This window comes from Fukomys damarensis, unplaced genomic scaffold (assembly GCF_012274545.1).
Source record: "Fukomys damarensis isolate Sample0158 unplaced genomic scaffold, DMR_v1.0_HiC HiC_scaffold_12, whole genome shotgun sequence".
Lineage (NCBI taxonomy): Eukaryota > Metazoa > Chordata > Mammalia > Rodentia > Bathyergidae > Fukomys > Fukomys damarensis.
The window spans coordinates 15875027-15890711 of NW_022900924.1; the positions used below are offsets into that span (position 1 = coordinate 15875027).

Below are 15685 nucleotides of genomic sequence, written 5' to 3' on the forward strand. Positions count from 1 at the left end.
TCTGAGAAATTAATGAGGATTGTGCCGTGAAAGGCATAGAGTAACGGCGGAAATGTATCACAGTCTGGGTGGAAAGCCTTATGTATAGCAGTCATCTGAGAAACTAACTTGGTCTGTTTTCTGTACTTTCTCTTTTTGTTTCTCTTGTCAAATCTTTTAAAAACATGAGGATTACATGATCCCTTCTTTCAGTAGGGAATAGATCATTTAAATGCCCTTATTTGTATTAAAGGCTGCATCCTCCTGCCTGCGCTATCTGATGGCAGTTCAGAATCACCTTCTCAGTAACACTATTTTGATTAAACCTGATGACAATGATGACAGTGACAACTCCTTGCAGGGAGAGACATTGAAGGTACAGGTAAACACCAAGCTTTATTTTAACGATGCTTTCTACCCAGTATGTAAAGCACAGTTTAATTGGCCAACTTTCTATGTATTATGATGTCAGAATTCACCATGTGACTTATATTCTTGTGAGAGGTATTAGGCCACCCATTTCATAGATTTTTATGTCATTACACAGTGGTTACCATATTTGTGACACTCTCATAGCGTGTCATCCATGTGCTCCTGTCAGTCTCTTTGTGCCTTTGTTTATTTTTATCATCCTTTTTTTTCCCCCTGGCTTTTTGAGACAGGATCTCACTGTGTAGCCCAGGCTGGCCTTGAACACACAGTAGTCCACCTGGCTCAGCCTCCCCAGTGCTGGGATGACAGGCGTGTGCCACCATGCCCTACTCATCTTCATTTAAGAACTAAAGTGTGACACTCACAAGTGATCTCATCACACCTGAAAATTATGTATATATTTAGATAGATAGATAAATAGATTGATCTGGGAGCATAATATTTTAAAGAGTCTTGACATTTTGGATGGTTTATTAGTTTTCTCGATCCAAATAACTTACAAGGTAGTAATTTTCTCAGTCTTTGTAAAGAACAACTTAACTTTATAAACTTATAGCTTGTTTTGTTTTCCGTCATTATTTCTAAATTAGGTTCTGTGTAAAATCAATCATTTATTCCCACATAATAATTTGTAGCATTCCAAAGATCTTTCTGTAGCAGTGGTGGGTAATTTTGGCAGATGCTTAAGGCAGTTTGCATTGTTGTTCAAGATTTCATCTTTGTGGGAAAATTAGAGAAATCAGTAAGTTTATTCTTCCTTAAAATATTGATTTAAATACATTGAAAAATTAACCAAGGAAGCCATAAAAACCATTATAGCTTGCCTTTTCTTAAAAAAAAAAACAAAAAAACTTCTTATATACACTATATAAACCAGACTTCTCCTGGTTTGTATGTATACTTTTTTTACCAAATGAGCGGTTTTAAACAGGTAGACATACATGAATTATTAATTTAAATTGCTGATATTAACTTATTTTACGTTTCTTTCCTTAGTTTCCTAATTAGTGTAAAGGGACAGTAACCTCTGCCTTATAAGGTTATGTGAGGACCGGAGACAAGCCATGCTAACACCCGACACTGTGCTGCCACATGGTATATAGTCAGCAGAGGGTCACTGATGTCATTAGTGTGCGTTAATTCTGTCAGTTAAGAATTCCTTTTCTCTTAATGATGAAAGTATTCTTAATAATGCAAAAAAGACTCCAGGAAATTTCGACAATGAAAGAGGGCCCCCCCATTTGAAAGGTTAAGTTTTATAAGTTCTTCATTAAAGCATGAAGAGAAATATAAAGACTCAGTAAAGGCAGATAGGCTCAATTGTCTAGTGTTTCCAACAAAAATTTAAAAACACAGAGATGTCACCTTGAGTCATTTTAGTTATATTTTTTAATGAAAAATAGTTGTAAACTAAACATCTATATCATATTAACTAGTATTTTCTAACACAGTATTTATATTCCCATGAATTCTCTAACAGTTATTTTTTAGTGTTTAACAGCCCATAACTGTCTACTATTTAATTGAATTTTTAACTTACTAGATTTTAAGTGTAACAGGGTAAAGATATTAAGTGAAAGATCACTTGTACTGTTTCAAAATGTTGTGTTTTTGTCTCATTTATCCACCGCCTATACATGCGCCTTTTACTGTTCTGTTTTTCTCTTTAGCTATCCTCATACCACCCAAGGCAGTCTTCCACCTGGACAGTTTCTGGGCTGGCCACCAGGAGCTCTCTTGTGCTGGATGGGATGGGAGCTAGGCCTATTCTCCTAAGCACACCATGTACTGCCTGTGAAATACTGTGTATTTCTGTCTGCATGCCAGACCTTGGGCTCCCAAATCAAATTGCTACTTGCCATCCTAGAGGAACTCAATGCTTTGGGCTTGTTCTGGCCACCTCCTCATTTCATTGGGAATACATCATTAAAGACATCATTTCATATCGTCATTGTGAGTGTATTCATGACAAAGCCTAAAAATAATATTATGATGTTTTCTACCTAGGAGCTAAAGGTCAGTATTTTGGCTCTTGCCACCCAAATCCTGACTGGATGCGATGAAGTGTTGGAAATGCTGCAGCAGGTGACCACTGCCCTCATAAACAGTGACATACCTGACCGAGAACAGAGGTGAGGAAATGGATTGGGAACTGTGTCCTGCTGCCCTTCGGGAAGAGAAATTTGGTTATGAAAGTGAAATCTTTTTAGAATAGAACCCTGAGTGTTCATTTTGGGGAGAATAGGTTGAAATGGCAAGTGTTTCAAAACCCAGTGCAATCGAAGTTTTTAATGTGCTTTTAGACGAGATTGGGCCAACAACCATGAGCTAGGGCAGTGATGGCTCTCCATACAAACAGCCCACTGTGGCACCCATACCATAGGTTCACCGCCACTGATCTAGGAGTACAAGGTTATGCTGGACAGCCTCATCTCTGGAATTGGGAACTTCTGTTATCATCACTCCCAGATTAGCCTTTCTCTTAATTCTGTAGCTCAGCAACACACTGCTTGCTTTCAGGAGATAATTACCTACTGCCTAAAAGACTACACTGACATGATATCTTTAAATTTTACTGTAATTTCACTTCTCCAAATATAGGAGTGACCAATATAGAGGGTGAACTTCTCTTTCACAGTAACGAAGCCCTTTTTCAGCCTTTCACATTAAAATTCTTGCATGGTTGCTTTTAGAAATGAGTTGCATAATGTGTATTTTGACAATTTATATATTAGAGATGTTGATATGATACCCAGCAGCATGTTATTTGTAGCAGCAGCATAATTCAGCAACCTTGCCTGTCGCCATGTCTTTGGTTCTTTCCCTTCCACAGGGAAGATGGGAGGTTGGGGCTGAGAACAGTCTAACCCACACAGGTGTTGCAGGGCTTATTAAGAGGTGTGGTTGGTGTCCACTGTGGAGTAGACACTCCACCTATGCGGGAGTAAGTGGAGTCCAGTGGGAGGGCTAGTGAACATGCAGTCTGTTTCTAGTTCCAACACCAGTATGCTCAGTAGCCTTGGAGAATTTATGTGACCCATTTCTTTTTTGAGAAGACATATATTTTAATTTTCCTGGCAGATGATATGGATATTAAAAATGTGATTTTAAAGACAAATTAAAAACCTGCCCCTTTAAAGTAGTTAAAATCATAGTCACAAAGTAGAGTGGCAGTTGGTGGGATAGGTGGGGGAATGGAGTTACTGTCAAATGGGGTAGAGTTTTGGTTTACAAGATGAAAAGAGTTAACAGAGGTAGATGGCAGTGATGCTACATTATTAGTACCACTGAAATGTATACTTGAATATGGATAAGATGGTAAATGTTATGTACTGTATATTTTTACCACAATAAGAATATTGAGCCAGGCATGGTGGCGCATGCCTGTAATCCCAGCACAAGTAGGCTGAGGCAGGAGAATCGCTGTGAGTTCGAGACCAGCCTGGGCTACACAGTGAGTTCAAGGTCAGTCTCAACTACATAGTGAGACCCTGACTCAAAAAAACAAAACAAACAAACAAAAATACATATATATTAGGCAGACATCTGGCTGTCTCTGTAATGCCTGTGAACCTCAATTGCTTTAGAGAGGAGTGGATTTCACAGTGACACACAGGTGGATGATATTCCATTCACTTCCTGCTTTCTTGGCCAGCACAGCACCCATAGCGCCAGAAGCTTGGAGGAGCTTGAGAGGTTGTAACTACCTAGAGCAGGCATTTGCACATAGACCCTTATAAAGAACTTTGAATGTGCTGTGAAATGCACTCTCTGAACTTTTTTGACCAAATCACAGGTTGAAGGTAAAATCCATTAATAGCTTTTTGTTCTTCCTCCCATCCTCAGCGGTAGAAGGTGGAACATTTGTCGACTGGATTGCTACAGCATAAGCATTTCTGTAGTTTAAGGAGATGGGATTTAAGAGAATTGTGTGATACAGAGGACATCAGCCACTTTTCTACATGCTCAGCCGTTGCTTAGACTCTTTTCCTTGAACTTTTTGTAGGCTGAAAGGCTTGGAGCAAGTCACCAAGGCTACTATGCTTGGTCACCTTCTCCCAGTGTTACTGACCTCCCTGATGCACCCCAATCTTCAGACCCTGACCATGGCAGATGCCTTGATGCCCCAGCTTGTGCAGCTAGTGCTCTATACCAGCCAGGTAGGACCCTTGGTGCCCCTCAGGCCAGCTCTCCCCTAGCCAGCTTCACAATAAATATAACTGCCTTTCAGAAACCAAGAAAAACATCATGCCCTGAAAACAAATTCAAGGGTTACAGACACACCTTTTATTTGCTCCTGTGACTAAATAACTGCTAGTCTCTTAGAATGTGTTCATTGCTTATCTATGTAGAAATGCTAATCTACATGCTACTAAACCCTCCCATCATATTTAGTCTCTCAGGACCTTGCCAGCATAGAGTAACTAACAGAAATGATGTGTTCCCCTCCCATGTTAAGTAGTGATGTGGGGTGGTCTCAGTAGCAAAGCATTTCTTAGTGAAGGAGCACAGACTATGATTGTGAAAAAATTATTCAAGCGAGAATTCTAGGTTTGGCATCTGTAGTCCTGGTGATCTGACAGTGAGCTCTTCAAGACTACTGGTGGTTTTGTATTTCAGACGGCTTTGCTGCTTAAAACCCAGTGTCCCGTTTTTGCTGAGGTGGGCTGTTCCCCATGTGGCATCTCAGAGCAGAAGTGCAGGCTGTTTCCTGATGAAAGGTAATTAACTGATGCTGCCTCCTGCCTGGTCTTTTGTGAAGCTGTATTCTCCTTTTATGATGATGGTTTTTAGTAAAGGATTGTCTAATTGGGAAAAGAAAAAGACTTTAGGGTCAAACCTGTACAGATAACTGTAGAATCACTTTAGATTACTAGCAAGAGGTTAAAATAAATTTCCCTGTGAATCAAAAATTAGTTCAAAATTGACCTGAACTTTTCATACACTAATGGGATGAAAAAATATTAGGACTTCGGCAAGCAGTCTGGGAGAATTTTTGTGGGTGTTGTTCTTATCTTCCTTTTCTTTTCTTTTTTTTTTTTTTTTTTTTTTTTTTGTTCTGTGAGACAGGGTCTCACTCTGTAGTTCAGACTGTTGGACTGACCTTGAACTCACTATGTAAGTTAAAGCTACCATGCCCGTCTTGGTTGTTTTTAGAGACAGGTTCCTGCTCGCTCGGTTGCCTAGGCTGGCTTTTAAGTTCCAGGGCTCAAGTGACCATCTTGCCTCAGCATTCTGAGTAGCTGGCACTACTGGCATGTAGCATTGCTCTTGGCTGGCAATTTTTTAAGAAGTTAGACATACACAAACCACATGGCCCATCTATTCTTCTAGGTATCACAAAAGAGAAAAGAAAGCATAAGTCCTTACAAAGATTAGACAAAGTTTCCTATACCTTTAGTTAGAATAGCTCCAAACTGGAAACAACCCAAATGCTCATTAATAGGTGAATGAATAAACAAATTGTCCATACAGTGTGCTTCTCCTAAGGAATAAAAAGGTGTGAACGGTTGGTATATGCAGTAACATGTGTGAATCCCAGAATACTTAATGCTAAAAAACTTCAGATCACCCAGGTTACATACTGTGTGATTCCATATATGGCAAACTCTAGCAAATACAAACTAACTCTATAGCAACAGACAGAAAATAAGTGATTTTTTTCTGGGGAGGAGTGGAGGGATTACAAAGAGGAAGGAAGAGACTTCATGGTGGTTTACAAGTGTCTGAATTTACCAAATTTAAATACATGCTATGTATCACACATCTGTGTTTCATTAAAGCTATGTTTTTAAAAAATTGATCATAAAAGATTTTTTTCAGGGCTGGGGATTTAGCTCAGTGTCACTGTGCCTGCCTTGCAAGAGCAAGGTCCTAATTTTGATACTTGGTACAAAAAAAAAAAGATTTTTCAAGTTTCTCCAAAGCAGTGTGCTATCCAATTGAACTTTTTACAGTGATGGAAACTTTCATCTGTGCTGTTCAACACATCAGCCAGGTTACTGAGCACTTTCAAGATGGCCAGTGTGGCCAAGAAATTGGATTTTATATTTTATTTGATTTAAATTCAATTAAATAACTACATGTGACTAGCAGCTACGTATTGGACAGCACAGCTCTGCAGAGAATTCCAAGGCAGCCAAGTTTAGGTTTTTAGGATTTTGTGTTCAAGCTCTGTGAAGTCCTTCAGAATTCAATCATAATAGCTAAGAGAGCTTTTGAAAGCACTTTTTAAGGAAAAATTACAGTGATAGGTAGTTATGTAAACTCCAAGTTTTTAACAATTAGCAAATTGAAATCAACAAAAAGAAATTGCATAGGGCTGGGGTTATTGCTCAGTGGCAAAGAGCTTGACTCACATACACAATACCATGGGTTCAATCTCCAGCATCACCAAAAGTTGTGTAGGACACAAAGCCTGTGTGATCTGCAGAGTAGCTAATCATGATGGCCCTTTATGATTGTTTTTGTTTTTGAGATGGGATCTTAATATGTAATTCAGGCCTGCCTTGAATTCACTGTGTATTCCAGGCTGGCCTTGAACTCATGGCAATCTTCCTGCCTCAGCCTCCAAAGTGCTGAGATTAGAGGTCTATGCCACCATGCCTGACTTTTTTTTTTTTTCTCCATGAGTAACTTTAAATAAGAGTTAGTGAAGTCTTTTGTATATCAGTTGGGATTCTCCCTTGAGAACAGAGGGGGAAATGCAAATATAATACTTGAATAAAAAGGAAAATACAAATATAATGGGGTATGGTGGTGCACACCTGTAATCCCAACACTTGAGAAGCTGAGGCAGGAGGATCACCAGTTTGAGGCCAGCCTGGCCTATATTGTGAGTTTAAGGCCACCCCGAATTGCACAGCAAGACTCTGTGTCATAAACAAATGGGACTGGGCATTTAGCTCAGTGGCACTGCACCTGCCTCACAAGCACAAGGTTCTGAGTTCATCCCTGGTACTGCAAACAAACAACCCCCAAAATACAAACTGCTGGTACTCTTGTTTGTATATTGTCTGTATATTACTATGTAAGTGCCTAACACCAATAATGAAAACTCAAATGTAGGAAAATTGTTTTTCTATTGAAGAATAACAACAGCTAACATTTATTGAATGCGTGTTATGCTGAGCATTGTTCTAAGCACTTTAAAAATATTTTTTATTACTAAATGTTTGTGGCATATAATGAATACATTTATTGTGGGTAGTTGTACGTGAACACCAATTTTTTGAATGTTTCTCATTGGTAGTATTTAAAAGTCAGAATGTTAATGTTGCATGCTGTGGGCAATTTAAGTGCTTTTTTGTTGTATTCTCCTGTATTTCTATTTTGTTTTTCTTTGCCCTGCTACTAAGCCAAACCACTTTCTCTGGCTTTAGAATGTTGGAAGAGAAGGAAGAGCCAGGCTTTCTCACTGGCTTGAAGATTCCTGCCCCATGGGCTGCTGGGAAGACTGTAGAAACAGTACACCCTGTCAGAGACAACTATAAATTCAAAGAAACTGTCCATATCCCAGGAGCTCGCTGCCTGTATCTGAGATTTGATAGCAGATGCTCCTCACAGTATGACTATGACAAAGTAAGCAAGAACTGAGTTATTATTGCCTCTACCTCTAGTAAGCTGATTTTTCTTAGGTGCTTCTTATTTTTCTTTGCTGCTGGTCACCATTCCTGACTTACTGCTGTCTGCAGATATCTCTAAGGAGGACTGTCCTAAAATAATGCCCCAGAGGGTAGTGATTGAGAGAGCAAAAAAGCCATCACCTGTACTGTCTAAAACAATGTTCTGCTGACATTTTGATAGTGCTGCCTTTCCTCTGTGCTTGTGGTTCCTGTAGATGAGTGATGGCCATTCATCTCAAAAGGTCTTACTGCCCAGTTCTTGGGGCTTCTCATGTATCTTTTGGGAGAAAGTGGCCCTTTAGAAGGGTTTAAGATGTGCTGGGATCTGGGTAATATGTATTTATATATTACTTCTTCTTTGCCATTACCTCAGAGTAGTTTTCTACCTGGTGGCTGAATAATAATAATAAAGAAAGGGAAGTAAAGCTGGGCATGGTGGTGCATGCCTATAATCCTAGCATTTGAAAGGCTGAGGCAGGAGGATCACTGTGAGTTCCAGGCCAGCCTGGGGGCTACATAGTGAAACTCTGTCTCAAAAACAAAACAAAAAAGTAAGCATTTTAGGAGCTGAATTATAAATCATTATGTTACATTCTGAGGAAAGGCTGATGGATTGGGATATGTTAACATGAGAAGGAACAAGTGGGGAATTATCTCAATAGCTGTGTACACACAAAATAGCATTGTACCTACTGTCTTCATGTAGTTTGTTAGCTATGTGTTGTCTCAGTCCCCTGTAAACTGAGTTAGGGCAAATGGTTTTTAATCCCATCAGGGAAGGTTTTTAGGGTAAAAATAAAGAACTTCTTAACTAAGTCTGCCCTGAGATGCTGAAACACATGACTAGAAGTTATAGAATCTTCTTCCCCACTGTCTTTGATGATAGTCAAGAGTCTCAGATGTCTAGAGGGTTTGACTTGTCTCCAGAACTCATAACTGGAAGCAGGAAATCTAGAAGATGGTTTCTGGTGACCCTTTAAAATAATGCATTAGCATCAGTCTGGCCTGCCTCATGGCTCATAACATTAGCTGCCCCTGTTTCCTAGGTGGAAGTGCAGTGACTATTTAAAGTAAGTGGGAAGAGTTGTCCTTTTAGTTGGTGCCCTTTTGTCTCTCCTTTGAAAACAGTCATTTCCATCTCCTGATGTGTGCTAATTTAACACCTGCAATAGACATTAGTGTTAGTGATAAAGAACTGAGAAGTTCACTGCATGGATAAAAAGTACATTTAGTTTTCCAGTGATCCCTGGCTGGTGTCAGGAAAAGATCCAAAAGGGTAAGAAATCACAAAACAATAAGCATCTGGGGTTGGAGACGCAGCTTTTAGATGCAAACTTATATGCAGTGTGAGGCAGTCAGAGTGTACGGTAGGAGACAGGGTTTGGTATTTACGGAAGCCCGAACTTTGTTTTTCCTGCCAAAGCATTTGAATGCCACATGAGCTATCAGTGTTTCTCTTCCATATTAGAAAGTCAATTGATGGGATGTAAGTGCCTGTCCTTGTGGAAGAAAAGTATTGATACATGAAAACTGACCCAAGAAGGAGCACCCCCCCTTCTCGCTCAAATATGTTTTCCTTTTATGCCATTAAGCAATATTCTAAGTATATATGGCTTATTTTCAATTTGTTGCATTTTCATATATCCTTATTTGTTCTTTTTTTTTGGGATGTGTTTATTTTGTTGTGTTGGATATAACCACCTTTCCATCTGTGTTTGCTCATTTTATTAATTTTGGGGAGGTCATAAGGGGTCAAACTCTACTTGTTATTAATGAATTATATGTTATTAATTAGTATTAAAATAGCTATTTGAAAAATGTATGTACATATAGCTAGATATAACTATTTTAATGTGAGGTCCCCAAGCCAATTAAAGAATTATAATATTAAAAATATGCCTCTTGTTTTAATCATTGTTACTTCTCTGTGGCTGTCCTGTAAATACCAACAGCTGATTGCCTCTAAACTAGTATCAATTATACCTAAAAAAATCAGGAAATTTTAGTTAGATTATAATGACACCAGTGCCTGGTTATAAATGTATTTTTAAACAAATATTTTTTGCAGCCTTTTTATTTGTAGATGTTGTTTTTGTTTTTCTTTTACAGTCTAACAGTCTATTTTCTGTTTTGAAGTTGGTGATATACGCGGGGCCTAACACAAACAGTAGGAAGGTTGCTGAATATGGAGGCAACACTCTGGGATATGGCAGCCGTAGTGTCTTAGGAACTGGTTGGCCGAAGGACTTGGTGAAGGTATGGTACTCAGTCACAATCGCTTTGTAGAACACAAAAGTGAACTTATGTTCCTCATGGGCCCATGGACTATACTCACCACAGTAACAGAAAACACAGGCCGTGGGTCTTTTATTGAAGTGAGGCCACTTGCTGGGCCTGTCTATTCAGGATGACCTCTTCCACTCAGAATGACGCTGCTTTTACTTGTACGACATCAGACACTTATCTGCTCCAGAGTTGGGCTTTCTTCCGCGGGTCTGTGGATGGAGGAGCTGCTTTCTTCCAGCTCACTCCTTCTCTAGACTCCATGATGACGAGTAATACAGAACCACCGGGCTACTGCAGTTTAAGTGCTAAGTTAATGTTTTCATTAGTTTGGGCCTTTGGAGACAATTAATGGCCATTTGCAAACTAATGCAATTAGGGCTGCTTTGTGATCTGGGCCTTGTAACTATTTACTAGTATCTGCCTAGAAAATGAATATGAGCTCAGTTGCCGGTCAGACCCCAAAATGGCTCCAAAATAGGCTTCCTGGGCATTAATTTAACATACACTGTGTACCTTGTTTAATGCAGCCATGGTTAACTAGTTACCTCCAGGTGCAGTCTGGGTGGATCTGAGTCTGAATCAACATACTCTTATCGGTTCTCTAATGCACCACAGTTTGTTCCTTACTCATAGAGCTGGTTTGGAAGCGTCAGATGTTCTGGCACAGCACTCTTCAAGTATACTGGTCATTTGCTGGCCTCTTGACACAAGTGACGTGGGGAAGAGGAAGGGGGAGGGCAGCAGGAGTAGAAGTATGAGGCATTTATTAGAAATTATGCTTAAGATTTGATTAATCTTTACTCCAATCCTACTGTTGGGCAGTCAGGCTCATTTCACAAATGCCTCGTCCCCAAGGTTACCTAGTCAGGAGGAACCTGAAAGGTTTGTATCTAAATGAAAGGGATGGAATTTGAATCAAAAAGCAAGTAAGAAGTGAGAGCCGGGCATGGTGGCATACGCCTGTAATCCTAACACTTGGAAAGCTGAGATAGGAGGATCGCTGTGAGTTCGAGACCAGCCGGGGCTACATATTGAGTTCCAGGTCAGTCTCAACTACATAGTGAGACCCTGTCTCAAAAAAAAACCCCAAAACCCCCCCCCTCAAAAAAAAAAAAAAAGTGAGACCTTGCTATGGACCTTTTGAAAGTACATCTCTAAAATTCATTGCTCTTTCAAAAGTTGTGTGTCTTGTTTTTAAAGTTCATTTTCCCCCCTTAAATTTAAGGTGGAAGGAGATACAGTCACCTTCTCCTTTGAAATGAGAAGTGGCCGTGAACACAACACTCCTGATAAAGCTATGTGGGGCTTTGCTTGCACAGTTCGCGCTCAGGTACTTGACTCTAACCACTGCTGTGGGCAAACTGTACTTTCTACTGTGCCTTGGTTACATATATCAATCATATTTGCCTTGGAAACAGGGCAGAATATGAGCCACTCTTTCATCCGTCTCTTCTATCTGGCAATAGTAACTACTTACAGTGGTGTTATGGTGTAAAATGAGCTAAAGTCAATTTAGCTGCCCAGGAACAATTCATCGTTAGGAACTCTGTTATCCAGGTGTGGAGAGGTGACCGGACTTCACATCTACTTAGAGCGCAAAGAAGATTCAAACACTCAATAGAAGTAAGCGCTTGAGCAGCGAGACCCTGTCTCAGAAAAACAAACAACAAAAAAAGAAGCACTTGAGAGCCAGGTGTGGTGGTGCACGCCTGCAATCCCAGTACTGGGGAAGGCTGAGGCAGGAAGATCCCTATGAATTTGAGGCCAGCCTGGGCTACATAGTGAGACCCTATATCCTAGAAAAAAGAAGAAGAAAGGAAAAAGCACCTGAATTCTGGGTTTTAAGAATAGTAGGGAAGCTGGAGATTTCACTCAGTGGTGCCACCGCCTGCCTTGCAAGCACAAGGTCCTGAGTTCGATCCCCGCTACCAAAAAAAAAAAGAATAGTAGGAAGTCTGCTAGCCCTCCTGGATGCTGGATTATAGAAAGGTATTTTAGACTTAGAGGCTACTTAAGGTTACCCAAGCTGAGACTCCAGAGTGGGAATCTGTGCTAGCTCTGCAGTGATCTTTTGTTTTGCCCTCTGATATAGAACAATGGCTGGTGTGCAGAGGGCACTTAATATTTCTTGAATAAATTCAGTGTAGACTGATAACATCATGGTTTGAGTACAGAATAGAGGCAGCAAAATTTGTAGTTGGAGAAGCTGAGCAGAAGGAAGCTACCCAAAGAATCCAGGCTTCTTGCATGCGATTCGTGCTGTTTCTGACATAGTCTGACCAGCTGTTCTCTACAGAATTTGTGTCAAGACCTCACTCAGTGGTCGTTCAAGTGCCACCACCTGCTCATGATGTTGGGTGCTGTACCTGTGCCCCATAGCAAAGGCATGCACTGCTGCTGTGTAGACCTCGCGGTGGGCACAGTGCAGTGTGATGCGGCACAGGTGGCAACGCTCTGTCAGGGTCCACTGACCAGTGTGGTTTGCCCCTGTCTGCATTGTAGGAGTCCTCGGAGGACGTCTCAGGAGGCCTGCCCTTTCTGGTAGACCTGGCTTTAGGTCTGTCTGTGTTAGCTTGTTCCATGTTAAGAATCCTGTACAATGGACCAGAAATTACCAAAGAAGAAGAAGCCTGTCAGGAGCTATTGCGTTCCAAACTTTTACAAAGGTAACAGAAAGGTTCAAATCGACCTTGTTTTGCCCACAAAGGAGAAAGAACTTTCTGTGGAAAACTACTGTTGGTACATTTCCCAGCTAATTGTGCCCACTGCCTGACCATCTCTTGGTGTCATCATATCTGAAAAATAGATGAGAATGACACCATGGTGCTTTCTGACCTTTAATTTACATCTCTGAACTGCATAAGCTTTTCTCCAACCCAATTATTGTGCAGTTAAATTGAAGGATCGATAGCCGTGTGATAAGCAAGCATATAACAAAATATTTTTTTATGGAGTCCAGGCAGTGGGTATGTAGATATTAATTGTGTAATTCTTTCCACTTCTCTTTATGTTAAAAAATTTTTATAATGAAATGTTGAGGAGATAGATTCTCAGAAATGTACAGTACTTTCTCATATGCTTGATTTTCTTTAATTTCTGGAAAAGGTTATAATGAATACATATGTAATACTTCACATGATCCTTCATAATGTCTGCTGTATGGACAAATACCAAGTAGCTTTCCAGTAATCTTTTTTTTAAGTTTTAATTTTTGTTAATCCATGTTTACAATGGTTTATAATGGTTACATGTATTGTGGGGAGCTGGTGCATGTTCATAACACCTCCGCAAAGAAATGAAAAGCCTTTTTTCTGTCTGTCCAGGTGCCAGTGGCAGGTGGAGGCCAATGGTGTCATCTCCCCTGCCCTTACTCCAAGCCCCTCTCCACTGCCTCTGACCATAGAGGAAGATAGAGAATTCACTTACCCCTCGGACGTGCTTGTGCCTCCTGTTGGAAACTATTTTGACCTGCCCCGGATCAGGCTGCCTCCCGGAATCATGATAAAGCTCAGGGAAATTTCTGGGCGTGCTAGACCTCAATTTAGACCAAGTATAAAGTATGTAGCATTTTACTTTTCCCAATGAGAAAAAGTGTTTAGACAGTGAAGGGCTGTATTTCTTCTTGTGACCTAGCAAGTGAACCTCTACTAGGTAGTTAAATTTTATGACTACTCATTGCTGAGGACCTGGCATATGAGAGGCCGTGGGTTTGATCTGTAACACTGCAAAAAATATAAACTAAAACTTTATGTTTAGTGAATGAGAATCAAGTGCTCTGGAGGGCCCACCAGCTGGCATTTTAGCTCATGGTTCCCGCAGTACGGTCCTCCAGTTGGCAGCATTAGTGTACCACCTGGGAACTGGTTAGTGCTTGGGCCCCACCTCACATGGGTGGTATCAGAAACTGAGGGTGAAGCCCAGTTAGCTGTGTCCTAACGAGTGTCCTATGTGACTCTGATGCACACTAAGGTTTAACAGGTTCTAGGTTGTTCTCAAGTAGCTTGACTACTAGTGCTCAACCTCTACTTTGATTCCATTATACAGACTTGTCTTTATTTTTGACGCCTACAGAAATGGGGAATATTAAGTCTTATAGCGTACAAATGTGTTTGTGGTATTCTTGTTTAAAGTCTGTTCTACAGATCTCTGGCCTGCCTTTCAAGGCAACATTGGCCATTTCAGAGAGAAAATTTTAGAGAGTGGATGAAATTTTGAATGAAAGAAATATAGAAAACACAGGCACAGAAAACAGAGCCACTCTGGCTTATTCTCAGCCAAACATCTCAACACACTAAATACCATAAGCCTTAATACTATATGAATTAATCTGTAGATAAATGGTGCAGAAGATTTTTCTTGGGGGGGGGGCTAGATGTATTCCAGCTCTGATATGACTACAGCTCAGATCATATTAAATGAAGTATCTGTAACCTTGGTGCTCTGCTTTATGAAGCCAGTGTTAGTTTTCTCAGTTAATACACTGAATCGTTTGCCAACGTGTAATACCTGTAATGCCACCGTAATATTCATGTCTCTTACTCTGTTGTAATAAAGGAGGCATGGTGAATATTTAATAAATTTAAATCAAAGCCTGCATTCTTCAACCTGTAGGATATAATTTTGCAAGTTGAGAGCAGGACATGGATCTGACTAGTTTCCCCTGTGATCATAGAGAAGTGATTCAGCCAGACGTGATGGAGGAAATGGTGGTATCTTGTGTTATTAAGCACTTGAACTTGGTGGATGCACTGCAGTCCCTAATAAATTTCCAGTATCAAGAAGAACATGCTGAGGAATATGATTTATTGTGCAAAATTATGGGTGAGACCTTTAAAAAACTCAATGCCATGGAGAGACAGCTGCAGGTAAGTGAAAGCTAAAACATTTATGGTTGTCTGGTAACTGCTGCAAACGGTTTCTCTCTTAGAAAGTTGAAGAAGTTTAAAACATAATGTAAAGTTTTCTTACTACTACAAGATAAATTTCTGAAACTGTGGATTGCCTCTGCTTTTATTTTGTATTTATTTACACGTGGTGTTATTCATGTCTCCCTCAGAGTGTTGCAGAACTGGAGCAAAAGTGGCAAAGTGAAGTTGAGGATGCCATGCAAGGGAAACTGGAAAACAACATGCCTTTCTTCTATGATTATCATTTCAATGAGGTGAGCAAAGTGTATGCTTCACCACCGGAGCACTGGCATTTATAAAGTATACAACGTGCATATGTGCAGTATGTGTATAATGTCACTTCCTGAAACCAACATGTCAGTATCCTTTTTTGTTGTTGATTTTCTAAAAAATTGAGTTTATTGGTACATTTTAGGTATACAGTACAGTTACATTCATTATTGGGTTCTTGTACCT

General features: G+C 40.1%; 1 protein-coding gene across 1 annotated transcript in view; it reads left to right on the forward strand.

The window, feature by feature from the left end:
* The window catches only part of Hectd4 (HECT domain E3 ubiquitin protein ligase 4), a 187571-nt gene that overhangs the window by 95881 nt on the left and 76005 nt on the right, over window positions 1-15685 (forward strand). The window contains exons 17-27 of the mRNA XM_010604495.3: window positions 233-361; window positions 2419-2543; window positions 4418-4571; window positions 5032-5132; window positions 7794-7992; window positions 10173-10292; window positions 11548-11652; window positions 12825-12988; window positions 13646-13879; window positions 14995-15187; window positions 15379-15483. Coding sequence (XP_010602797.2) covers window positions 233-361; window positions 2419-2543; window positions 4418-4571; window positions 5032-5132; window positions 7794-7992; window positions 10173-10292; window positions 11548-11652; window positions 12825-12988; window positions 13646-13879; window positions 14995-15187; window positions 15379-15483 — 1629 coding nt within the window. The remainder of the gene's footprint in view (window positions 1-232; window positions 362-2418; window positions 2544-4417; window positions 4572-5031; window positions 5133-7793; window positions 7993-10172; window positions 10293-11547; window positions 11653-12824; window positions 12989-13645; window positions 13880-14994; window positions 15188-15378; window positions 15484-15685) is intronic.